The sequence below is a fragment of the Cucurbita pepo genome, chromosome 4 (assembly GCF_057944985.1).
Source record: "Cucurbita pepo subsp. pepo isolate OVF chromosome 4, ASM5794498v1, whole genome shotgun sequence".
Lineage (NCBI taxonomy): Eukaryota > Viridiplantae > Streptophyta > Magnoliopsida > Cucurbitales > Cucurbitaceae > Cucurbita > Cucurbita pepo.
In genome coordinates this window covers 9,318,011-9,343,508 of record NC_141801.1, presented here as the reverse complement: position 1 = coordinate 9,343,508, position 25,498 = coordinate 9,318,011, and the positions used below count along the sequence as shown (strand labels likewise).

Sequence of the window (25,498 nt, the reverse complement as noted above, 5' to 3'; positions counted from 1 at the left end):
AGCAGGAAAAAGGACAGAACCAAATAGATTTAAACAAATTTTTTTTATTGTATTTTGAATAATCATGATCGCCATTCCCAACCAAAACATCCTCAATGATTCCATCAATATCTATGTACAAAAATCTCAACCAAAAAGAAATCTAAACTGCACTAAAAAACTAAGCTTCAAACTCTATCCTCTTCATCTGAAGCTCCTCTCTTCTTCCCTCTAATCGGAACCCCAAATAGCTTCACCTCTTCTGATTCCCCCGCCGCCTCAGCCACCGCTACTTGCGGCGGCGGAGCCTCCAACTCCACCAACTTCGCCACCCATTTCCCGTTTCTCTGATCAAATGGCTTCACGTGGTTTTGGATGAAGTATATGATGTCCGAGTAGAGATTCTTCATCTGGGTCAGCTCCGATAGCAGCATGAAGTTCCTTCGTCGTAGACGCCGGTTGTCTTGCGTCAGCGCCGCCAGCACGTCGGAATCGGAGGAGGAAGTGGCGGTGAAGAGCTCGCCGTGTAGATGGAAGAATTGGAGATTGTTATTATTATTATTATTATTGTAATTATGAGATTTTCTTCTGTGAATCTGTGAGAGTAATTGTTTCTCTCCTTTTTTGAAGTTTTCGTTCCCAAATTCCCATCTTTCTGCTACTACTTTCTTGAATCCCTGTCAATCACAATCAAATTATTCACTAACTCAAGCATAGCGTAACCAATTAACATTAACGAATCGTTGGTTTGAATTCTACTTTGAAAAAAACGTCAATCGAATGGTTTTTGGCTTCGTTCGTTCTAAGGATTGAAAAAAACGTCAAACAATATATAACAACACTATTACCAAGCATAACTCAACTGTTTAGACATTGATATTTGCTCTCGAGCGTTATTAAGTTTGAATCTCATAACGAATCTCTATAGCTAGTTAGATGGCGATTAAATGCTCCGGTCTCTCGTAGGTTCAAATCCGATAAAAAATAAGCTAATATGAGCATAGTTCATAATGGTTGGACACTGACGTTTCATTCATGGACCCGAGGTTTAAATTCTATCTAGATTGAGAACATCTCACGCATCCCTTTTAAGTTAAAGAATCCCATTAAGAGGAAGTTGACCCAGACCCAAATGGTTAATTATACACGAGAACTATTCATTCCCATAAACCATCTCGAGCCACAGGTTCAAACTCTCTAAGAGACAAGAGAACAAGAACGAGAACAAGAACGAGAACAAGAACAAGATAATGAGAAAGATACGTACATAAGTGTTGAGTTGACGAACAAAACTAGAGAAATTGTTGTGTTTAAAGTAGTTGGGAAGAACATGAGTAGCAAACTCAGGAGGGCTCCAAACAACAAAGGTGGAATGAGATTGGCCCCAAGAAACAACATGATCAGTGCGAGGATCATCCACCAAATCATAGGTTTTGGTCAAAAAGGGCGCTGGATTTGGCTTATCACCTTCAATCATCTGCTCCATATTTGCAGCTGTTCTTCCTCAGTTCTTCCTTCTTTATATGCATCCACTCAAACCCACTTTCTTCCTTTTCTCTCTCTCATTATTATAATTGGCTTTGCTTTAACAAACAACAACATATGACTATGTCATTAATGTGTGAAGCTCTGTTTTTCTTCTCTCTCTTAGCACATGATCTTCCACATCTAAAATATTTGAGTGTCTTTTTATTTGTCCTTAGCCCACGGATCATCTCATTTCCCTTCCTATTGCCCTTGTTTGCATAAGAAACAAAGATCAATGGCATGCTTGTTGGTCTTCGATGCGGGTCGATCGATGATTTTGATAATGAATCGGTCGATGCCAAATGAGTACTAATTAGTTTTACGGCTGAGGAAGATCGAGCATGGTGGATAACAAGAGGTGATTTAAAAGTACAAGAGAATCCCACGTGAACGAACTTTAGTTCAATTCAAAAGGGTCGATCACAAAATTCAACGCTGGCCAAAGAAACTATGGTTGAGCTGAGGTCAAGAGGATTCAAAAACTAAGTTTTTGTAACCGCCAAAATCCATTGTTAGCAGATATTGTCCACTTTGGCCCGTTACATATCATCGTCAGCATCACGGTTTTCAGTTTTCAAAATGCGTCTTTCAGAGTTACTCTTCTTTGGACTTTCCCTTGAGGGGATTGTGAGATATCTCATAGTTTTCTACTTCCATCACCAAATTCACGTCACACACTTTCTCAAACTAATATCATATCGATTCGACTTCCTATCATAAACTCTCTCGATATTCACGTTATCTCCTATCGTATTAACATTTTCGAAACGTTAGAAATGTAAAGCAATTCATAAACGAACGAACATGAAAGAGAGGGTCCCAAAAATTCTAATGTCCTTTGTTTTGTTTGACTAGGGAAGGAAGAGGTAGGAACATTCCTAAGCTTTGTACATCTCAAAGCATGCCCGTGACATATTGATATACAACAAAAAAGAGTAATAATATTAATAATAAGTGAGAAGTGAAGAATGATATTGTATATGCTTCTTTTTTCCTACTTCTTCTGTCAAAAACTGGCTAATCAGGACACTGAATCACTGTCTTCAAAAGAATATTGTGTTTTTTTTTATCCCTTTTGAGACCCTTTCTCTGGTTTCTAGGACAAATCCAGCCATCTCATTCGCTCCTATTACTTGCCCCCACCCCCTCAAATGGGACGTTTCTTAAGTTTTCTCGTAGGTAGGGTTGAATATGTAACAACTAAAGTCCACCGCTAGTAGATATTGTTCTTTTTGGACTTTTCTTTTTAGACTTTTACTCAAGGTATTTAACATGTCTCTACTCTTGGAGAGGTTTCCACACCCTTATAAAAAATGTTTCGTTTCCCTCTCCAACCGATGTATGATCTTACAATCCACCTCCCTTTAGGGTCCAGCGTCTTCTCTGGCACTCGTTCCTCTCTCCAATCGATGTGGGTTCTCACAATCTACCCTCCTTTAGGGCCCATCGTCTTCACTAACACTTGTTCCTCTCTCAATCGATGTGGGTTCTCACAATCCACCTCCCTTTAGGGCCCAACGTTCTCTCTGACACTTGTTCCTCTCTCCAATCGACGTGAGTTCTCACAATCCACCTCCCTTAAGGGTCCAGTGTCCTCTCTCTCCAATCGATATGGGTTTTTACAATCCACCTCCCTTTAGGGCCCAACGTCATCTCTGACACTCGTTCATCTCTCCAATTAACGTGGGATCTCACAATCCACCTCCCTTCAGGGTCCAGCGAGGACACTGACACTTGTTCCTCTTTTCAATCCATGTGGGTTCTCACAATCCACCCTCCTTTGGGGCCCATCATCCTCACTAACCCTCGTTATTCTCTTCAATCAACGTGGGATCTCACAATCCACCCCCTTCAAGGCCCAGCATCCTCACTAGTACTCATTCCTCCCTCGAATCGATGTGGAATCTTACAAAATAGTTACAAAACTCAAAACTACAAGGACTAATTTGTTATAAATCTAGAAGGGTCGAGACTAAACGGTTATATATACTACAGTTTAAGAACTAAATCGAGAACCGAGGAACGTGTAGGAGAAAGAAAAGAAAGAGAAATAGGGTTAGAAGATGATTGTTTGTTAGGGAATGGAATTGAATAATGAAGAAGATTCTATTCCAAAAGAATAAGTGTTGAATTTGGTCAGAGGTTGTGAATGAATGGTTGTGGATCCATTGTGTATTATAATCACATGCCCTTTCTCCATCTCCATGTGATTCTGACCCACAAAACCCTTTCTTTTCTTTAAACACATACACATCTAAACCTTTGTCTTATATGCTTCTACTCTTTTGGATTCACTGCTACTCCAACGTCATCGCTTAAACTAATCGCTATTACGCTCTCGATTTGAAAACCGATCATGCAAGGATTCTCACATGTGTGCACGCTTCTTAAAAAATACAGACGACCCTCTATTTGATACGAAAAGTCTGAATTGATTCGTTTATGAAAGTTACAGAGTTTTATACATTGACTGATATGATTGTAAGTATGATCGTGCGTGAATTGATTAAAATGATAGTTACCATTTTAAATGTAACACCTTAAGCCTATCGCTATTAGATATTGTCCGCTGTGGTTCGTTATGTATCGATGTCAGCCTCACGAGAGGTTTCACGTCCTTCATTCCCCACTTCAGCAGATGTGGGATCTCACAATCCACCCCCTTTGGGAGCCCAGCGTCCTCACTTGCACATCACCTAATGACTAGCTTTGATACCATTTGTAATGCCTCAAGCTCACCGCTAGCAGATATTGTCTACTTTGCCCTGTTACATATTGTCATCAGCCTCACGGTTTTAAAACGAGTCTGTTGGAGAGAGGTTTCCACACCCTTATAAGGAATACTTTATTCCCCTCTCCAACCAACGTGGGATCTCATAATCCACCTCCCTTGGGAGCCTAGCATCCTCGCTGACACACCGCTTGGTGACTGGCTCTGATACTATTTGTAATACCCCAAGCACACCGCTAGCAAATATTGTCCGCTTTGTCCTGTTACATATCGCCATCAGCCTCATGGTTTTAAAACGATTCTGATAGAGAGAGAGGTCTCCACACCCTTACAAGGAATGTTTCATTCCCCTCTCCAACTCACGTGGGATCTCACATTAAAACTTCGAGATATCAATATAAATCTTCTCACCAACGTCGAACTAAAAGAACAGTTAAGTAAACATACGTAAAGCATTAATATAGGTATAAGAGCGACAAGAATACTCGTAAAAGATCCACGAGACGAAGAAAAGGAAGCAAGGAAAGTAGTACTTTTAAAGGTAATAATGAAGTATATATATTTGATGTAGATGGTTGATATATAGTGATAGAGAGAGAGAAGGGTGTGAAAAGCAAAAAAGGAGGAAAAGTGGGGCAAAATGATGAAGGCTTCACATGGAAAGGATCTAAGGGATACAAAAGAAATGGAAGTTTATTGGAACATCATAACTTCATTTCTAAAATTCTTGGTACAGAATAAAAGAGAGTAGAAAATGAGGGGCCTTTCTGCAATTTTCTCTCTCCTTGGATCCTTTTCTAAATCATTGTTTCTCATGGAAAGAGAGAGAAAATGAGGGCCTTTCTGCAATTTTCATTCATTCAGGAGGGCCTATATTTTCATATAATAATAATAATAATAATAATAAATTATTTGATGAATACAAAAACAAAATGGGTCAATATCTGCCACACCCATTATATAAATTCCACTCATTGCTATGTCCTTGCAATAAAACACTCAAACACATAATCTCTCCAATTTCATCATTTTATTTGCCACTTCAATCATGAATAGGCTTTCGGATGGGATGAATTTTATTCAGATGTAGTCTTAATTCATTCATGTATCAACCTTTTACTAGGTAACGTGATTATGTGGTAGAGGATATAAAACCTACACTTAGTTATGGGTCACTGTTTAAGATCAATCTGATACGCGATAAATACATAAACTCTTGGCTGAGGGCAACATTAAATAGATGATCAGGAGTTACCAGGCCGTGGGTGTTCGAAAATCTCCATCGTCCAAGTATCGAGGAGGGCAACGCATGACCGAACGTGTTTAATCAACGGCGGGTATACATCAGCAGGAAGAAGGAGTCAATGGCAAGTCAATGGCGGCCTTTGAAGGTGGAGGCAGCGAGGTTAATGGAGCGTACAAGAGAGAAAGAGGGGACTCGCCGGCACTGAAACACCGTTGTGGTTCACATCATGGCTTGCTGTTGATCAAGGACGCTTGCCTTCGTTGCTGCTGCAAACAAATAAGAAGGTCATATGGTGTAAGGGTAAGGCATGTTAATGTGTTATCAATGTTGTTGTTTTACATTATTTATCGGACCTTATTTTTTAAGAATAAAGTCAAAGACTTCAGTATACGTTGTTCGTTCTAAAATCACTTTTCAAAAGTGAGGTCCAAAGACATGAATATAATGATGACTCAAGGGTCACACGCTCATCTTGAAAGAGTGCGATTGTGACACAGTTAAGAAGAAGGTTGTACATTCTTTGATTCGTGCTCATGTGTCTATTGAGTTGCTACTAAATGTAATGTTCGAACCCTTAGAAATATGATTGCCCTATGTTCTTTATATATTCACCATTTCTATAATTATACGAAACATTTCATCGATAAGATGCAAGGACACGAAAAAATGGGAATACCCTATAATCGTGGAGCAAACCGAGAGCATAATCTTAAACTATGAAGCACATAAACATGGAACTGATTGGCCAGGGGTTTCATATCGATCAATCCGTGAACGTTTCCGAAGTGGAAACTCATGCAAACACAAATACTCCTCAGTCCTCATCTCTCCCCAATAACAATACTTGACAACTTCAACTCTAGATGTGAAGATGGGATAACTCTAACATTACAAAACCACATACTGAAACAAACCAAATGAAGAATAAAAGAAACACAGCAAGCATACAACTTGTCATCAAACACTAATGGCACACACATATATGTATAGAACATCATCATACACTATAGGTTACTCACAGCAAACCGAAGTTACTCGTTTTCGCTTTCGGGCTCCTCTTCTTCATCTTCGTAATACTCATCAGCTGTGGCGTCCTGGTACTGTTGATACTCGGAAACGAGATCATTCATGTTGCTTTCTGCCTCCGTGAACTCCATTTCGTCCATTCCTTCTCCAGTGTACCAGTGCAAGAAAGCCTTCCTTCTGAACATGGCAGTGAACTGCTCGCTCACACGTCTGAACATTTCCTGAATGGAGGTTGAGTTTCCAATGAAGGTTGATGCCATGGAGAGTCCTTTAGGAGCAATGTCACAGACGCTTGATTTAACATTGTTTGGAATCCATTCCACGAAATATGAGGAATTTTTGTTCTGAACATTGATCATCTGTTCATCAACTTCTTTAGTACTCATCTTGCCCCTGAACATGGCAGAGGCAGTGAGGTATCGGCCATGGCGTGGGTCTGCAGCGCACATCATGTTCTTAGAATCCCACATTTGCTGTGTCAACTCCGGGACGGTTAGCGCTCTATATAGCTGCGACCCACGTGAGGTAAGAGGAGCGAATCCCACCATAAAGAAGTGTAGACGAGGAAAAGGAATGAGATTCACAGCAAGTTTTCTGAGGTCAGAGTTAAGCTGACCAGGAAATCTGAGACAGCATGTCACTCCACTCATTGTAGCAGAAATTAAATGGTTGAGATCTCCAACTGTTTCAAGAGTAAACAAGTTAAAAAACAAAACAAATTAAAGTGATACAGTACAAGTTTCAAGTTATCACTATCTATAGGCGCATCTATATGCATCTTACAACTCATTTAACATGTGTCATGTGCAAATCTCTATTTTTGAAAGAGAATAAACAGAGTGGATTCGGGTTAAATAATTGGACAATGACAGGAAAAGTTATCTAACAATTGCAATCATATCTTAATTTCAGAGATCAGGAAATTTTCACAGGAGTCTTGATTAAGTTGAATTTAATGCTAATTGGTATGTCTGATCGTGAATTTTTATAACTAAGTTACCCATATTGATTAGAACTGCTTGAAATACTGAATCAAATTCTTCCACCATTTTGATTTCCTCGTTTTCAAGCAATGATGCGTGTTATACTTACAGCTAGGAGTAGTTAACTTGAGAGTCCTGAAGCAAATATCATATAATGCTTCATTGTCCAGCACCATGCACTCATCCGCATTCTCAACAAGCTGGTGAACGGAAAGGGTGGCATTGTACGGCTCTACAACAGTATCTGACACTTTTGGTGAAGGGAAGACGGAGAAAGTAAGTAACATCCTGTCCGGATATTCTTCTCTGATTTTGGAAATCAGCAGAGTCCCCATTCCAGAACCAGTGCCTCCACCAAGTGAATGGCACACTTGGAAACCTGTAACAACACAAAAACGAATAAGAAATAGAAATGCCAAGCAAACAAACTGAGATGAAAACACTTGAAGAATCAGAAATCCCATGATCGGAATCTGTAAATTTCCACTTGATGAATCAGAAATCCCATGATTGGAAGAAAAAATAACTTTTTCTATAGTATGAATGATGCAACCTATTACTTCTAGATAAAGTTGCGACAGAAACAAACTGTTGAGGATTATTGGGAAAAGATACATCTTCGTTGGTACGAGGCCTTTTGGAGAAACCAAAAGCAAAGTCATGAGAGTTTATGCTCAAAGTGGACAATATCATACCATTGTGAAGATCGGTGATTTCTAATACAAACAACATGAGAATTGTTGAGGTATCGGTTCGTAGTGATCTCTCATTAATAAAGAAGAAAATGTTTTGGGATCTTATGTGTAAGGAAAACAAGAAAAATCGTCGTCTTGGGTACAAAATTAATTAAGTAGTTGATGAAAGTGGAGCTCTTTGACATGTGCGTGGCATTTCCTACAACAAGCAAGAACATGAAGAAGATGCGCTAAGGAGGGATCAACACTTTGGCACACGCCCAAGTGCACTTTTTCAAAAAAAACAACAGTAAAAGCAAAAGAGAATTAGCAAAAGAAGACGTGAACATACTTTTTGGCACTTTGGAAGTCGTTTCGACCATAGTATTTGAAAGAGTTTAATACTATATTGTATAACTCAAACAAAGATGCAAGGCACGTGGGGTGTGAAAAAGGCATTTCGATATTGGATCCATTGTTTAACACTCTCAATCATGTCAAAAGATCTCATCCCACATGAACATCCGAAAATAAAAATGAAGGGCTCATTAGCAAAACAACTAATTATAAATCTAAAAGCTTCAACTTAACACTTGGTAGATCCAAGCAATACCATCTAATCAAGCGCATGATCTGAGACAGAGACTATACCTTGAAGACAATCACAGTTCTCGGCTTCTTTTCTGACAACATCAAGCACAGAATCAATGAGTTCTGCTCCTTCTGTGTAATGCCCCTTGGCCCAGTTATTACCAGCACCAGATTGCCCAAAGACGAAATTGTCCGGCCTGAAGATTTGTCCATAAGGACCCGTTCTCACACTGTCCATGGTACCAGGCTCGAGATCCATGAGCACAGCACGAGGAACATAACGTCCACAAGAAGCCTCATTGTAGTACACATTCACACGTTCAAGTTGCAAATCGGAGGTTCCAGTGTATCGGCCAGTAGGATCTATGCCATGTTCATCACACAACACTTCCCAAAACTTGGATCCGATCTGGTTACCACACTGACCTCCTTGAACGTGAAGGATCTCCCTCATCTTCTCACTACGATCAACAACACTCCGAAGTTAATCACATAGTTCGATTGACATCAAAATTAGAAAAACACATACACAAAAGTACTAAAAAACCTAAAATCAGCAAGATCAGATCATTAACACACCGAAACTCAACTCCTCTGCATTGAATGCATTAACTTCAAAATCATCATAGACATTGGATCGGAAGCTTTCCAAACAAGGTAATAATAATTCATATAATGCAGTGAAACTCAAGCAAATCATACAACACAAATCACAGAATCATGACACTTCGGTACCAGAATACGACCACAGAGCTAAGCAGAGTTCAAATAAACCCGATCACTCGCAGTTTCAAGAAGAAAAAACAGCGATATGAAAATTTCCGCAACTTCCACAGCGAAAGAATCAAATGCAGTAATCAGATCTGAGAAAATTGGATCTTACCAGCAAGATTCCGGTGATACAGGGGGAAATGGGGTGGAGTGAGTGGTACGTCAGCTACTGGGAGCAGCGAAGAAGAGAGTGAATTGAGGAGTGAGAGAGAAGTGGCTTATATAAGAATTTATGGAAGTTGGAGCGGGTAAGGATTTTGCATCAAACGGTGGAAGGTCAAATCTTGGCCACAATTTCTTGAATTTTTTTTTTCTTTTTGAGGGAAAATTCATTGTGAATATATACAATTTTTTAAAATTTAAGAATAAAATTGAAACTTTTTAAAATTATTAGATAAACACGACTCTCTGTAAGCTGATGCGAGACTTTCATCCAACATCCAACACTTCCCCTCGAACAAAGTATACTCTCCACAATGGAATGATATATAAGCCGATGTGTGACTTTCATCCAACATCCAACACCTCCCCTTAATCGACTCTCCACAATGGTATGATATAGCCCTCCTTAATCGACTCTCCACAATGGTATGATATAGCCTCGACTCCTTTTTCTTTTGGAGTTCTTTGTTCGACATTTGAGAATTCTATTGACATGACTAAGTTTAGGGCATAACTCTGATACCATGTTAGATGAACACGACTCTCCACAATGGTATGATATTGTGGAGTCTCTATTGACATAACTAAGTTTAGAGCATGACTTTGATACTATGTTAGATGAATACGACTCTCCACAATGGTATGATATCGTGGAGTCCTTTATTCGACATTTGAGGATTCTATTGACATGACTAAGTTTGGAGCATGACTCTGATACCATGTTAGATGAACACGACTCTCCACAATGATATGATATTGTCCACTTTGAATATAACCTCTCGTGGATTTGCTTTGGGCTTCCCCAAAAAGCTTCAAACCAATGGAGAAAATATTCTTTAATTATAAACTATGATCATTCCATAAATTAGTCGATGTGAGACTTTCATCCAACATCCAACAAAAATATATAAATATAATTAAAATTTACGTTAGGAAAAATAATTTTTATATTTATCGACACTTTATCAATATTTTTGATATTTTTCTTGACTTCAATATTTAAATTTTAGAGTCGTTTAGTTAAATTGTTTTTAAATTTCTGTCCAAGAACCTTTTATTATATTTTAAATAGGATGTTTTAAATTTTTATTAAAAAAAATGAGGTTTATATTCGTTTGATGAAATTAATACATTAACTAATGAATTAATTGTAATATATATAATTTAATTAATGTAATAAAAATATAATTTAATTGATTATAAGATGTGTATATGACTTGTCTCGTCCGGTTAAGAAATCGATTATATATTCTTTTTTTCATTTTAATCTCATATGTTAACGCTCGATCAAATCAATTTGACAAATTAAGATTTATTAACAGTAATTAAGATATTTATTAACATCGATTTGACTAAAATCACTCGTACATATAAGTTTATAATATTTAATCAGAATAAGGCGACCCGCTCGTTAAAACTTTTGAGTTGGTCGAATATTCTTAATTTTTGTAAGAATCTTAAAAGAAAAATAAGATTGTGAACCTTATTTTCGATTGGTCGAGTTGACCCAACAGTAAAAATTGCAATCCGAACGGATCTATTTTCGAATTTTTAAAAACTCATCCGGACCTAAATTCTAAATCTAAATTTGGATTATTATTTTAAATTGTTTGGATCGTCGAGTCATAGGAACACTCCTGAAATGACACATATGACCTTATAAGTAAATGATAATAATAATTATAATATTTGAAATAATTGTAAATAATATTAAAAATAAAAATCCGGGGAATATGAATAAGGATAGACGTGGGGCATTGGTACGGAAGCGAGTGGCGCGAGTAGTAAAACTCTGCCACGAGTTAAAGCCCATCATAGCTCATACGCACTGACCCGACGACCGACCCAAGCGCAGCACTCAGTAGCAGCCTTTTATCAAGTCAAGGCCGGAGCCAATTCTCCTCCTCCTCCTCCTCCTCCTCCGCCTGCTCCTCCTCCTAGGGTTCCACTGGTTCCAATCCAATCTTATTTACCCGTTCTCTCACAAGCTTCTCCTGCTGATCGTCGTTTCTCATGGAGGTAACTTTCTTCCCCTAAATCTCTTCTCTCTTCCTTCTTTTTGCGTTTCATGTCTCTATCTATCTTTAATTCTCTCTTTGATGAATATTATTGTGCCTACTTTTCTTCCTTTTTTCCGGATTCCGTTTTTCTTGGCTGTTGTTCACCGGATGGATTTATTCTGTTACTGGATTCTTTTACTTTTTTTTAATCTTGTTTTCATTGAGTATCGGAACTGGAGAGGAATGGCTTTGTTATCCTTTTCAAATGTACTTTCCTCTTGAATTTTCATTCTGGCTTTCTCTATATGTAGTTTTTGCGATCTTTTATTACTGTTCTCTTCGAACTAGCTGCTTGTTGCTTTTCGCTCTGGAAATTGTGGTTTTGAATTCTTTGATTCTTTATGGATGTTTGGGTAGGCTGTTTGTGCGTGGTTTAATTCACTTCAAATTTGTGTCGTGTCGCTAATTTATAATTGTTAGCACTTGTTTATCATTTCCTTGTTTAGTTGCTGCTTATATATCACGCAATAGATCATGTGTTTCTTGTATATTTTTAAGTTTTTCTTGGTGGTGATGATTTTTTTTTTTTTTAAATTCGTGTAGTCTCCAACGATGGACGAAACTAAGAATTCTGAAGCGCATTTGACATCAGCTGCAGCTTTTGTCGAAGGTGGAATCCAGGATGCTTGTGATGACGCTTGCAGTATATGTCTTGAAAACTTCTGTGACAATGATCCTTCAACGGTAGTACTTATAGTGTGATTTGATTTTTAACTGGAAGTCAGATGGTCTGTTCTACTTAGTCAGTTGCTATATTTTGTTCAGATGACCAGTTGCAAACATGAGTTTCATCTGCAGTGCGTTCTTGAATGGTAATTTCTTTTTTTTTTTTTTTTGCAATATCTGTTTGAGATATCAGATCTGCTCGTGATCATCTTGTTTTACTATTGATTTGATTACGAAGACAGTGGATGTTTGGAAGACTACCAGATACCTGCCTCTAACTGTGGCTTCTTTTTGTATTTATACAGTTTCGTCAATTAAGTTCATTTGATGCACCAATTTGTAACAACCAGGGGTTCTTGGGCATTTCCCTTCTTTTATAATTTTCACCAGCCAATGAAAAGTATCTTATTTCCTTTTTCCTCCAAAAAGAAAGAAAAAATTATAGGGAAGTTCTAATACTTTGAAAGGGTTAGTAGATCATCATATAAGTAGAATCTTACGTATTTGAATTGTGAGACGGTTGATTTCTCAGTGCTAGAAATGAATCCAAATTTGAAAGACCATGCTAGGTACCTCGGGGGTGTAAGACTTAATAAAGTATCTGGGTCTGTTGCTATGACAGTTCTTCTATTGACTAGTGTCCAGACTACCAATCTATGATGTACTGGTGGGGATGGAAGTGTGTATGAGCTGTAAGCTGGTAAGCAATATGACTTACTACCTTCATTGTTAGTATCACATGTATTTAACATCTAGGTGATAGCTTATAGTGGTAAAGATGGTGGGAATTGGATGTTCTTCGTATTTCGAGGTATGATGTGCCTGAGTTTTCTAATATCATCTCCAGAATGTTGAGACGAGAGAAAAAGGTCAGCAGACCTCTTGCCATGTGGACATTTTCCTTGGATGGTTGAAGAAAATGGTGAGGATGAAAGCTAACTTCAAGAGTTGGATTTTGTTTTGAAGATTCTTGGATTTAACCAAGTGATCGTGGTTTTAACCCATGCCCAGCATTGCCTGCTTGGAATATTAAAAATTTGACACAGTAAACACTGGGTGGCTAGAGGATTTTGGGTAGAAATGATGTATTCATGTGAGGATTAAACTATACATGAATACTTATTTTTATTGCTTTTTCATTCTCTTAATAGTATTATACGTTGATAAAAAACTAAAAAAATAAAAAAATAAAAGAAAAGAAAAGAATTTTATAAAATATAATTGCAAATTGCAAAAAATATGATTTTCAAAAGCAACCAACAGATATGGACTTCAAGGCAAGACAGCCTTCCTGATGATCATTCCTGTAAAATCCCAACCTCTGATTCTTTGAAGCTTATCTTGACATTCCATCTTATCTTCTGAAACCAACACTTCTTTTGATGTGATCATATTTGGAAATTAAGTGCAAAATATCTTAGCAGACCTGTATAGCAAATATTTATATGCCTTTCAATGTCAAGTTGTGAGTTTTTCAAATATTTTTTGCAGATGCCTAAATTTTTTTATTTGAATGCTCGTCTATTTCTTTGATGTGCGTTTGCACTTATTCTGCATAGGAGTTTGTTGCGTATCACTTTTTACAAGCAATTGATCTCTAATGTATGTGATTTCAACATATTGAATCTCAAAGGAGAGATTATCTTCTGACAAAGAAAAGAAAGAGAGTTTTTGTGGGTAGTATCCATTGCAAGATCGTTTCCTGGACTTGAATATGAGCCGTAGTTGTTTGCTACCCTATTCTGTAAGCTCTATCATTGGAAAAGGCTAAGGATCACTGGATTCTCATAACCATTTTTTGACGTTTCTTTTTGGAAAAAAATTCTCTGATTTCAACCATGGGTACTCAATCTTATGGAACTGTTCGCAACCTCAAGTCTTCTAACAAGGAAGACCTACTTTGGTGTCCTTGGCCTAAAATAGAGAAGACCTACTTTGGAAGTGTGATAATATGTGTCTTTTATAACCAAATATCTATTAACTGATTTACGGGAGGCTTCTATTTTGGGTGGTACTTTATGCTTCTTCCTCTGACGGTTTTTCTTTAAAAAAGTTGGTGCTTTCTTTGGCAGTTTTCTCATGAAGGAATTATTACTTAGTACAAGATCCAGAAGAGGCACCCCTGTATTGTTCTTTTTTTAAATCTGGTCTTGGTCATATATTGAAGTGAAACAAAATAGATTGGTTTGGGCTTTGATTGAGTGAACCAATCATCATTAAACAAAAAATCATTTAAACATAGTTCCATTCAGAATACCGTGCTGTCTAATTACTTAGATTATTAACTAACAATAAGTTGGCTTGGATAGTCCATTATCTGCTTCTTAGGCTGCTTCTGTTGTGATTCTGATCCTATGAATCATATATTTTGTTACTTTTAGATTGAGGGGTTTGTGTTGTTTATAATATGTTTATATATTTCTTTCATTTTTTGCCATGATGCTTTATGGTGGTAGGGCTCAGTTGGGAGTGGTTTTCTTTCAGTTCTACTGTATGATAGTTTTTTTAGGGAAGGTTCAAATTTCAAATTTCTTAGACTAGAGTTCAGGCGGTTATTGTTTTAAGTAGAAATGTAAAACATATTATTATTAGTTTTAAGAAGGTTGGAAATTATATAAAGCTTCACAGTGAATAAAAAATGGGAAGAACATTTTGAATTGAAAAGCCATAGACCAGAAACGTGATATTAATCTGCAAAGAAATTGAAATCCCGTCTTCATCAAGCAAATTATTCTGAAATTTCTCAAGTACCTCTCTTTAGCCAGTTACTCCACAACATGATCAATACTCCCAGCTCTGCCGAAGTTGTGCATTATTTTCTGCATTAAAATGAAGTTTGAGGTTATGACTGGAATTTAAATTTGATTGGTTCAAGCATGTTTATTTTGTCCCATCTTTTAATAGGTGTCAGAGAAGCTCCCAATGCCCCATGTGTTGGCAACCTGTTAGTCTGAAGGATCCAACCAGGTTTATACTGATTCCATTTTTGTATCATCACTTTTTCATTTAAATTTGAAAGCAGATGAAGGTTGTTTATGTGAGGTTGTTCTGCAGTCAGGAGTTGCTCGAAGCAGTAGAACAAGAGAGAAGTTTTAGACTTAATCCAGTTAGAAACTCAACAATATTTCGACATCCCACTTTTGGTGACTTTGAGTTACAGCATGTATGTATCCAATATGATACTTACCCTAAAGTCATTAAATCATGGACACCAAAATCTAAGTTGGGGAACATTTTTTCTCAATGCAGCTGCCAGCTGGTGCTGATGAGGCTGACCTTGAAGAGCGTATACTCCAACACCTAGCTGCTGCAGCTGCCATGGGACAAGCTCGCCATAGTGCCAGAAGGGAAGGCCACAGACATCGGTCAGGAATTCATGGCCGTCCCCAATTGTTGGTGTTTTCTTCCCCTCCTAATTCTTCATCGACCTCTCAACTTCCTCGTGACAATCGGGAAGGTGAAGCAGCCTCAAGAATCATGGTAGCTACTGTATCACCACCTCAACCTGCTGGAGAAGAGTCTCCACAACTCAATGCTCCAGCATCTCCCGTGCAAACTGATCAGTCTTCTCCATCAGCACCTCAATACAGTCCACGTTCTGCCAGCCAACTTGGATCTCCTTCGAGCGATAGGTATTCATTATTCATTGGATTTATAGAGGTGGTGCTAATTTAATTGAAATGTGTCTTCGCATGCAGCTACATGGAATTTATCGATCATGTATTAATATTATTGTCCCACACCGTTCTTAGGAGATCCACCAGTCAACCAGTGCGAAGTAGTCAAGATAGAGCCGGACCATCATCAGAATTGCAATCACTCTCGGATTCACTGAAGTCTCGATTTAATGCAATGTCAATGAGGTTTGTAATATATGTCTTAATGGCTTTTATTTTTCCTAGTGTAATTTCTGATTACTTTGTTCTTTCATGACTTTAGCACCTCCATTATTCTTTTCTTTTCAGATACAAAGATTCAATCGCAAAGAGCACAAGAGGCTGGAAGGAGAAATTGTTCTCTCGCAATACTTCAATGTCAGATATTGGCTCTGAGGTTAGAAGAGAGGTTAATGTTGGGATAGCAACGGTATCGCGCATGATGGAACGTCTTGAAACAAGAGATGCTAGAAAAAGTAGCAGTCCTGAGTCCAGTAATGTAGGGGATAACAACCCGGTTTCGGAATCAAATGATAGACGGACACCAAAGAATGGAGGAAACAATCCTTTGAGCGTCTCAAATAAAAAAGGTTCATGCCCTGCAGAATCCAGTTCAAGTTGAACATTCTCAGAATTGGCTTCACTCAAAGGCCATCTTATAAGAGGTGAATACTGCAATTGATTGTTTCCTTCTTCCATACTACAAGAAATAGCCTGTAGTAGACTGATGTTTTAAAAAAAAAAATATGGAAAAAAAAAAAAAAAAAAAAAGAAAGGGAACGTCGAAATATTCACAAAAATGACTGAGCTTTAGTTTATTTTATAATTTGTTAGAGTCAATTTAAATATTAGTCCGTGTATCATTTATAACTAGTAAATAGCTTATTTACTTGTAAATTGACGCCGTCATAGTTGGAAGAATTTAAGACGCCTCTACTAGAAGCTTTTATATCTATAAGGAATGTTTCCTTCTCTTTTCCAATTGACGTGGGATCTCACATGTCATTAGGTTTAATATAGGGGTCTCATGCTATTTGTTGAATTTATAATGTGCGCTTATGGTAGAATACTGAAAGGTAAATAGAAAGAAACTATTGTAGACGTGTTTTGGAGTATTTCTCGTATATTTCCTTCTAGAAGGAAGAGTTCCTCTAGTTCTATAACTTAGGCCTCTAGTTCTATAACTTTTTTGATAATGCTCTTTTCTTCCATATCATTAAAGAGAAGATTCTTCTGGAGTGCTTAATTTTCCACTAATTAGTTAGTGGGTTGAATCATTCATTAGATGGCTGATTGATGACATTCTATTTTGTCAATTTCTCTTCATGCACAACCCACTCATTAGGTGGCTGATTGATGACATTCTATTTTGTCAATTTCTCTTCATGCAAGTAATTTTGATTATCTTGGTTGATTGAGCTTTATCTACGGCTATGCTCGAGTTGATATCCTTTGTTCTTCTTGACTTTATCATGATAACGTCGATAGTTTTACTATTACAGGACATTCGACTATTTAATGTCGTGTTTTATTTTAGGCTATAGAGGCAATAAGGCATGGGTTTGAAGTGTATCAATATATTGTTATAAACTTATGTCCAACACTTGACAATTGTGTTTATTTCACCATTGCCTCTTACTTTACCGTTCTTCGATGCCCACGACAAAAACTTATCATCATTGTTTCTATGTTTTTTATTGACAGAATGACTCGATGGAATTTTTTAGAATATAACCAAGGAGATTTGGCTTCCTCAACTACAATTGTGACCCCCTCTTTTAACCTAGTCATACAAAGGGTGAAAGTAGTCGAGCAATTCGAAATCGAATTGCTCGATTTTTAACACTAAATGTAAGCCCCACATAGTAATGACAGTTATGAGAATCGGCCCCTCACATAGAAACGACATTTGTGAGCAACGACTTGTAAATTTGAGCAAACTAATATTTGGGTTGAACTTATCAAGGATGGCACATATTCTATTTCATGACCAATATCACTTTCGATTTGTTTAGTGTTATTGAAATGAAGTAGCATATGCAGTTTACTCTTTTCTTTTAGTCGACACTCACAAGCAGTTATTACTTCCATTTGTTTGTCACATTACGTCAAAACAATCAATATTTATTCAATGAATATGTCAAATCACCATATAGCGACGACGTTTTTGAGAGTCAGCCCCTCACATAACAATGACATTTGTGAGAAACGACTTGTAAATTTGAGCAAACTAACATTCGGGTTGAACTTATCAAGGACAGGACGTAGTCAATTTCATGACCAATATCACTTTCGATTTGTTTGTCATTATTGAGATGAAGTAATTTATGCAGTTTCCTCTTTGTCAACACATTATTTTTCTTTTGTGGACCATATAACTCCAGTTATTACTTTCATTTGTTTGTCACGTTACGCCAAAACAAACAACATTTACTCAACGAACATGTCAAATCATCGTTAGATTACTAAATTAACTGTGTTACCGTATAAACTTTAAACAATGACAATTCAAATTTAGCTAAATTTTAGCGCTTAAAATATATATTTAACTTTTCGATAATTGATTGCTCAATTGGAACGAGACAAAACCCAAATTTGATCAATACTTCAATGATTGATAAAAACCAAAACAAAAAGCATTCATTTAATTAGGCATAAAAGTTGCAAAACTTATTATCATATCTTTGATACTTTCAATGGGTCAAATATGCCCTCACATTAATGACCATCTACTTCTTTGTTTAAGGGCATTTTGGTAATTTCCTACTGGTTGGTAGAGTCAACTACCAATGAGATTCAAGAGAGGAGAGCCACCGACAAAAATCGACCAACCAAATTTTCACACGTTGCCAATTAGCAATTAAATATTTTTTAAGAAAAATCTTAATAAATATTAAAATTATTATTTCACCAAACTTTAATATTAATATAATATTCTCTCAAATGCTTTATTTAAAGTTTGACAAGCTAATTTAATTTCTAATGTATTTGGAATATATTTTTATTTTTTTCTAAATAAAATTAATTTATAAAAAATTATTTAGTACTTTTAGATTATCAGAATTATTTTTAAAAAGATGTTAATAAATAAAAATATATTTTGCAAGTTGAATTAATTAAAAGATTTTTTAAAAATATTTTTTATTAATAAATTTAATCAAATAGATTTATTATTTAAAGCATTTTAAAAATGTTTTCAAAAAAGTGTTAAATTAGAATAATTTTTTAAAACTAAAAACAAAAATCAAATATATTAATCTCTTAAAATTAAAGGTAAAAAATTGAATTTATTTTATTTTATTTGTTTTAAGTCAAATTCTTAGGTAAGGAGAGATTGAATTTTGCACGTTAAATTAATTAAATATACGAACTTCAATCAAATTATAAATAAATAATTTCGTTTAATTTATTCTGTTTGATTACTTTATATTATATGTCTACGTGATATTAGAACAATCAAAACTACAATTTATAATTCAAATAGCTTCGTAAAATAAAATTAACATATAAAAATCAGATGGGATAATGTTTGTTTCGAGAGCTCAAAGTTGGAATGAACACGCTAGGTTTTTGAGTTACGGTAAATGTGTATATTTAAAAGAGTAAGGTCGGATGAGGAGATGAAACCGAACATGACAAATTGTCATACGTAAAAGATCGAGGTAGGACAAGTACATTACATCGAACACCGTGCATGTGTATTCTAAAGAAAGAATAGTAAAAGTTATAGCCGATGAAAACTTGCTCTGCTTAGAATGCAAGCAAGGTCGCTTGTGTACTTTTTACGGTGGTAAGAAAGGAGGCATTGGAAAGACTAGACGTTACTAAAATCAAGAGGCATTTGAGAAGTGACGGGTAGTTTCTAGTCAAGTTCTATCATGCTGATCCAGGGTGTTCAAAAAATTCGATGACCCGAAGACTCAATCAACAACCTAACATGTTCCGTTTGTGTTGAATTATAAACTTATTTGGGTTGAAAAATTTTACGACTCGAATAATTGGGTTGAATCTAAAAAATGCACCAACACGACCGAACCCAGCTCACGAACACCCATATACTGATCACTACATAAATAAAAGAGAAGCGAAATATACGAGAGCACCGCTCGAAGTGGGATTAGATGTCAACAAGCTCTCTATAAAGTTTAACTCTTCTAATAATGTAACGTACCTAACAAGATGATGCTGCGTGTCCTTAAGCATTAAGAATATTAATTTCAACTTAGATTTGGTACAACTCATGCATCAACCTTTACTTGACCTTTGCATTAGCGATCAATTCTTCTAGACGACTTCTCTCACTGTTATTTAGTTTACTCGGTTCCTTTATTTTTATTAATTATTCCGATCCGATAGCTTTTGCATAGAGCCAACGAGTTCGAGCCGTATCTATAAATTATAATTCTTCAAATACTTCAATATTGTGAAATGTAATAGCCCAAGCTCACCGCTATCAGATATTGTCTACTTTAGCCCATTACATATTGCCGTCAGTCTCACGGTTTTAAAATGCGTCTACTAGATAGATGTTTCCATACCATCGTAAGGAATGTTTAGTTCCCCTCTCCAATCGATGTACGATCTCATATGAAAGGCAGCTAACTATACTACACAACGTTGAGATATTTAGTGATGTCTGGATAAATTATTTTTATAATATATAAAAATATTGATTCGATAAAAAAAAATATGAATAAAAATTTAAGAGTACGAATATTTTTAAAATAAAAATAATGTTATGGTCAAATGAGGAAAGAAAATGATCACCTACTCCCAATTCTACCCTTTACCATTGCTTTTGTCCAATTAAATTCTGCCACGTGTACTAAAAATATTTGCCCATTGCCGACATTTCCTTTGGCCACGCCACCAGTTTATTCCTCCACCACGTTTCCCGACACACACTCTTTGTTTTTTTTTATTTATTATTATTTATATTTATTCCGTCAAAATTAATTAATTAATTAATTAAGATTGAATTATAATATTTTCATTAACCTTTTATATCATTAAAATTATTTATTATGAAATAAATAATTCCACTAAAAAATATTAGCTAATAAATAATTTGACTAAACCCAAAAAAAAAATTCTCTCTTTCCCAATAAATACTTATAATTAATATAATTTTACAATATTCATAGAGAGAGATAATTAGTAAAATTTATTTAGTTTAATTAGTAGGGACCAAATTGATAATTTAATTGAAATTAATTAAGTGATGTAACCATTGGTTTGTTGTAATTTATTATCGAAAATGACTTGGTGACTTTGTACCTATTTTTTATTATTTAATATTAATTAAAAATATAATGTTAGGTAATTTGTAATTAACAAGAATATGTAAGGTAATTTTAAAAAATATAAGTTGAATATTTTTTTAAATTATATAAATAATCATTAAATTAAAAAAAAAAAAAGGTGTGGAAATAAATAAATAATAAAAGAAAAAGGGTTTGTAAAAGAATTGCTCTCACGAGCTAAAACAGTGGCTGTACCTGCGCGCTCTGGAAGGAAGCTTTTCCATTTTTCTTTGCCGGCCGCCATGGATTCCGCTGTCTCCGCTGCCGTCAAGCTCTCCTTCATCGTCTCTTCTCTCCTTCTTTCCTTTCACATTTCCTCTGCCGCGCCGGAATATTCGAAGCCTCGGTTGTCGTCTATTTCCTCTAATTCCTCCGGCCAGATTAACTCCAACTCGGTCCTCGTCGCTCTACTGGACTCGCATTACACGGAGCTTGCGGAGCTAATCGAGAAGGCTCTTTTGCTGCAGATTCTTGAAGATGCTGTTGGAAATCATAATCTCACCATTTTCGCGCCGCGAAATGAAGCGCTGGAGCGCGATCTTGACCCCGAGTTCAAGCGGTTTCTTCTCGAGCCGCGTAATTTGAAGTCGCTTCAGACGTTGTTGACGTTTCATGTCATTCCGACTCGGATTGGATTGGGCGAGTGGCCGACTCACAATGAGACGACTCGCCATCAGACGCTGTCGAATCATGTCCTCCGATTGACGAGCCACCGCACGGGTGAACGAACCGTCGATCTCGCTAAGGTCATTCAACCTGACGCCATTACTCGGCCCGACGGTGTCATCCACGGGATCGAACGGCTTCTCATTCCTCAGTCTGTACAAGATGATTTCAACCGCCGACGTAATCTCCTGGCTATAACTGCTGTGAAACCGGAAGGAGCGCCGGAAGTCGATCCGAGGACTCACCGCTTGAAGAAACCGGCTCCACCGGCCGAACCGGGGTCTCCCCCGGCACTCCCAATCTACGACGCAATGGCTCCAGGACCGTCGTTGGCTCCGGCTCCGGCGCCTGGACCAGGCGGACCTCACCACCACTTCAACGGGGAACGTCAAGTGAAAGATTTCATTCACACTCTTCTTCACTACGGCGGTTACAACGAAATGGCGGACATATTAGTGAATCTAACGTCCTTAGCCACGGAAATGGGGAGGTTAGTTTCAGAAGGCTATGTATTAACCGTTTTGGCGCCGAACGACGAAGCGATGGCGAAACTTACTACAGACCAACTGAGCGAGCCTGGAGCACCGGAGCAAATCATGTACTACCATTTGATTCCGGAGTATCAGACGGAAGAGAGTATGTACAATGCCGTTCGCCGATTTGGAAAAGTCCGATACGACACCTTGAGACTGCCGCATAAGGTTGTTGCGCAAGAGGCCGACGGTTCGGTCAAGTTCGGTCAGGGAGATGGCTCAGCGTATTTGTTCGACCCTGACATTTACACCGACGGCCGTATCTCAGTGCAGGGGATCGACGGGGTTCTATTCCCGCCGGAGGAGACGGAGGCAAAACTGTCGGCAAAAACAGTTCAACACGTGAAAGTAGTTTCCAAGCCAAGGAGAGGTACATGACAGTTAAATTTCAGCATCAATTCATTTTTACAATTCAATTTCCATGAATCAATTGCTCTGTTTGACTTTGATTTGTTAGTGTAGCGTCGGTTTTCACGCCGGTTTTTAGGTCTAGTTGTCTAGCTCCGGTGGCCGTCTTCAACGGCGGATTGATTAAGGGAATTTCCTGATAGATAAAATATAATAATAATAAATAAATAAAAGTGGAAGCAATTGCTTGGTATGTGGGGATTTGGTGGCAAAGTTGATGCGTTGAAATGGCCCTTTTCTGAAACTAATTTTCTGGTTGAAGTTTACTTTTGAAGAAAGTGACTGAGTTTCTTCAATGGTGTTGCTTGGAATCTGTATAATCTGATGGAAACAAAAATTCAAAGTAAAATCTTAGTTGGGGTTTCTTGAAGGGAAGAGGAAGAAGTAGCTTGACTTTAAGACCTTGTGGCCATAAACTATCACTTGGATCTTCTGTTTAGTATTGATCATTGGATTTTCTTTACAACTATGCATGTGGGTTTTGTTTGTCTTTATGCAAATTGGATTGAACATGATTAGAATTATCAATGGTGTGGCTGTTGAGTTATCATAATCCCAAATGAGTAGAAAAATAATTAAAAGTATTCTTCCTCTTACAAACTGAAAAGGTAAGAAATGAACAGGAAAAAAGTGAAGTATGAGGAACAAACAAAATAAATAATTTGGTTGGTGAACTCAGAATATCTTATGGGGTTTTAAGAAATGGGACCCTTTTGAAGAGAAAACCATTAGAACAGCAGCTGGTAGAGAGAAAGAGCTCCTGTGCTTTCCCCATTAAGCTACCCTTTATATATTCCTCTTTACCTAATTGTTCTTATTTATTTTGATCTATAAACATTCAATGCATTTTGTATAAAGATTCATTTGATTCATTGTGATTGATTTTCAACAAATCATTTAGCATAAACTTGACATGACATACATCAGTTTGTTCATACGAAGTTTATAACCAAACAAAACAATCGAGAATTAAAGAATTTAGAAGTGTTGAATTTCAGAGGCAGTGAATAGAATTAAAAAATTTCTTTTGTTATTACAATGGCAGGGAAATTGCTTGAAGTGGCTTGTCGGATGCTAGGAGCCTTTGGCCAGGATTCTCATTTCACAACTTGTCAATGAACAGTTTTCGCCGACGATTCTCGAAGAGACAGGTTTCTTTTTGTTTATTCATTTCTTGCTTTCTCATAATTTATCTGCAAGTGTGCGTAGAGCTTCTTGTTTTGGTCGGTTTGATGATACTTTCTACCAATCATGCCTGCATACTATCCATTTCCTCTTTATGTTGTACGCTATTTTCAAAACAATTTTAAAATTCGAACAAAGACGGGTTAGAAAAGAGATCTGCTACTCACTAACAATTTTAAAATTCGAACAAAGACATGTTTGACTATAGCTCAACTGATTAAGATATAGACTAAGAATTAAGAAGTCTAAGTTTTTTATCCCACTTATTATTGAACTCGACATAGAAAGATATAGACTAAGAATTATGAGGTTCAAGTCTTATATCCCACTTACTATTGAACCCGACGTAGAAAGATATAGACTAAGAATTAAGAGGTCCAAGTCTTTTATCCCACTTATTATTGAACTCGACGTAGAAACTTCAAAACAAAGAAATAAGAGGATCTAAAGCAGTTTTTACTTTTGTTCAGTGAGATTTGAGAGTGAATGGAAGAGGTGGAAAACAGATTCATTAATACAGATATTTATGTTTGTTGATTCAGATGCAGAAGTGTCCTACATGAAGATGTAGCCCTCCATCCTTTAATGGAAGGACTTGAGAGGATGGCCTTCATCCTCTTCTTTTTTTTTTTTTGTTTTGTTTTGTTTTTTTTTTTTTTTTTTTTTTTTTTTGTTCATGTGAGTTTGTGAGTAAAGAAAAGAAAAATCACTGTGAATTTGAATCAACCATACTATTTAGTACATAACTGTATTTTTCTTTTTTTTTTTTTCTTACATTTTTTGTTTTAATAATTTAGATGTTATGGTAATGAGTAAGGTGGGAAGGGGTGGAGGAGGAGTGTCTTGTTCTGAATATATTCCCCCATTCAATAATAAATTCAAAGCAGCAATTTGTGCAATACAATAAAAGCAGTATTTTCCCCCTCTTCTGTTCTCATTTCTTCAATGTTTTATTATATAATCATGACCTTAATCTGCATGTTTCTTTTTTAAACTTTATTGTTTATGTCATTTAGACCATGATTTAAAAATCTACCAGTTTCATGCCATATTAGTAGTACTATTAAATGTTTGTTCATCGAAATTAGTTAAGGTATGGCATGTTGGTCTGATATAAATTTGATTTAATGTTTGGAATTAGAAATCACCACTAGACATTATCATTTTCAACTTTAAAAAAAAAATAATCTTAATATGATGTCGTTAGTCACTCAATATATTAGAGTCTAGGGCAGTGTGACTCATCTATCATGATTCTATTCACTAGTCTTCCACGTTATCAGAATAATATGATATTTTGTCAACATAAACTCTCGTAGTTTTGTTTTCAG

At 36.6% G+C, this 25,498-nt stretch overlaps 4 protein-coding genes and 1 long non-coding RNA gene across 10 annotated transcripts; 3 read left to right on the top strand and 2 right to left on the bottom strand.

The window, feature by feature from the left end:
* Positions 1-34: 34 nt before the first annotated feature.
* On the bottom strand, positions 35-1,640 carry LOC111793850 (heat stress transcription factor B-4). Its single transcript, XM_023675912.2, has 2 exons — positions 1,247-1,640; positions 35-656 (listed from the first exon to the last, which is right to left on the bottom strand). The coding sequence occupies exons 1-2, from the start codon at positions 1,463-1,465 to the stop codon at positions 168-170; spliced, it is 708 nt and encodes a 235-aa protein (XP_023531680.2). The 5' UTR covers positions 1,466-1,640; the 3' UTR covers positions 35-167.
* A 3,681-nt stretch (positions 1,641-5,321) lies between these two features.
* Positions 5,322-9,797, bottom strand: LOC111793764 (tubulin beta-1 chain). 3 transcript variants are annotated; one of them, XM_087123183.1, is made up of 5 exons: positions 9,641-9,797; positions 8,818-9,218; positions 7,602-7,871; positions 6,503-7,191; positions 5,322-5,749 (listed from the first exon to the last, which is right to left on the bottom strand). In XM_087123183.1, the coding sequence occupies exons 2-4, from the start codon at positions 9,209-9,211 to the stop codon at positions 6,515-6,517; spliced, it is 1,341 nt and encodes a 446-aa protein (XP_086979309.1). In that variant the 5' UTR covers positions 9,212-9,218; positions 9,641-9,797; the 3' UTR covers positions 5,322-5,749; positions 6,503-6,514. The 3 variants fall into 3 exon arrangements, with proteins under 3 accessions (XP_086979309.1, XP_086979310.1, XP_023531566.1); XM_087123184.1 differs by having other exon boundaries at positions 5,322-5,746; XM_023675798.2 differs by lacking the exon at positions 5,322-5,749 and having other exon boundaries at positions 6,212-7,191.
* Positions 9,798-11,483: 1,686 nt separating this feature from the next.
* LOC111793448 (E3 ubiquitin-protein ligase RHF2A) lies at positions 11,484-18,123 on the top strand. 4 transcript variants are annotated; one of them, XM_023675329.2, is made up of 9 exons: positions 11,949-12,103; positions 12,294-12,434; positions 12,516-12,562; positions 15,321-15,383; positions 15,471-15,579; positions 15,666-16,048; positions 16,115-16,279; positions 16,382-16,737; positions 17,777-18,123. In XM_023675329.2, exons 1-8 carry the CDS (start codon positions 12,092-12,094, stop codon positions 16,692-16,694), a joined length of 1,233 nt encoding a protein of 410 aa, XP_023531097.1. In that variant the 5' UTR covers positions 11,949-12,091; the 3' UTR covers positions 16,695-16,737; positions 17,777-18,123. The 4 variants fall into 4 exon arrangements, with proteins under 4 accessions (XP_023531098.1, XP_023531097.1, XP_023531096.1 ...); XM_023675330.2 differs by lacking the exons at positions 11,949-12,103; positions 17,777-18,123 and adding an exon at positions 11,484-11,709 and having other exon boundaries at positions 16,382-16,860; XM_023675328.2 differs by lacking the exon at positions 17,777-18,123 and having other exon boundaries at positions 16,382-16,860.
* LOC147792996 (uncharacterized) lies at positions 12,569-13,555 on the top strand. The gene is made up of 2 exons (XR_015420651.1): positions 12,569-13,116; positions 13,264-13,555. It is a non-coding gene; the product is annotated as an uncharacterized LOC147792996 (long non-coding RNA).
* A 3,363-nt stretch (positions 18,124-21,486) lies between the features above and the next one.
* Positions 21,487-25,092, top strand: LOC111793447 (fasciclin-like arabinogalactan protein 17). Its single transcript, XM_087122957.1, has 3 exons — positions 21,487-22,944; positions 24,028-24,133; positions 24,710-25,092. Exons 1-2 carry the CDS (start codon positions 21,618-21,620, stop codon positions 24,099-24,101), a joined length of 1,401 nt encoding a protein of 466 aa, XP_086979083.1. The 5' UTR covers positions 21,487-21,617; the 3' UTR covers positions 24,102-24,133; positions 24,710-25,092.
* The last annotated feature ends 406 nt before the right edge of the window (positions 25,093-25,498 follow it).

Coding starts and splice junctions, on each gene's coding strand:
- LOC111793850 (XM_023675912.2), bottom strand. CDS start 1,465: ATGGAGCAGATGATTGAAGGTGATAAGCCAAATCCAGCGCCCTTTTTG. Junction 657..1,246: donor TTCGTCAACTCAACACTTAT/GTACGTATCTTT, acceptor TGTGATTGACAG/GGATTCAAGAAAGTAGTAGC.
- LOC111793764 (XM_087123183.1), bottom strand. CDS start 9,211: ATGAGGGAGATCCTTCACGTTCAAGGAGGTCAGTGTGGTAACCAGATC. Junction 7,872..8,817: donor GAACTGTGATTGTCTTCAAG/GTATAGTCTCTG, acceptor GTGTTGTTACAG/GTTTCCAAGTGTGCCATTCA. Junction 7,192..7,601: donor CAAGTTAACTACTCCTAGCT/GTAAGTATAACA, acceptor CTCTTGAAACAG/TTGGAGATCTCAACCATTTA.
- LOC111793448 (XM_023675329.2), top strand. Junction 15,384..15,470: donor AGTCTGAAGGATCCAACCAG/GTTTATACTGAT, acceptor GTTGTTCTGCAG/TCAGGAGTTGCTCGAAGCAG. Junction 15,580..15,665: donor GTGACTTTGAGTTACAGCAT/GTATGTATCCAA, acceptor TTCTCAATGCAG/CTGCCAGCTGGTGCTGATGA.
- LOC111793447 (XM_087122957.1), top strand. CDS start 21,618: ATGGATTCCGCTGTCTCCGCTGCCGTCAAGCTCTCCTTCATCGTCTCT. Junction 22,945..24,027: donor AGTTTCCAAGCCAAGGAGAG/GTACATGACAGT, acceptor TTACAATGGCAG/GGAAATTGCTTGAAGTGGCT.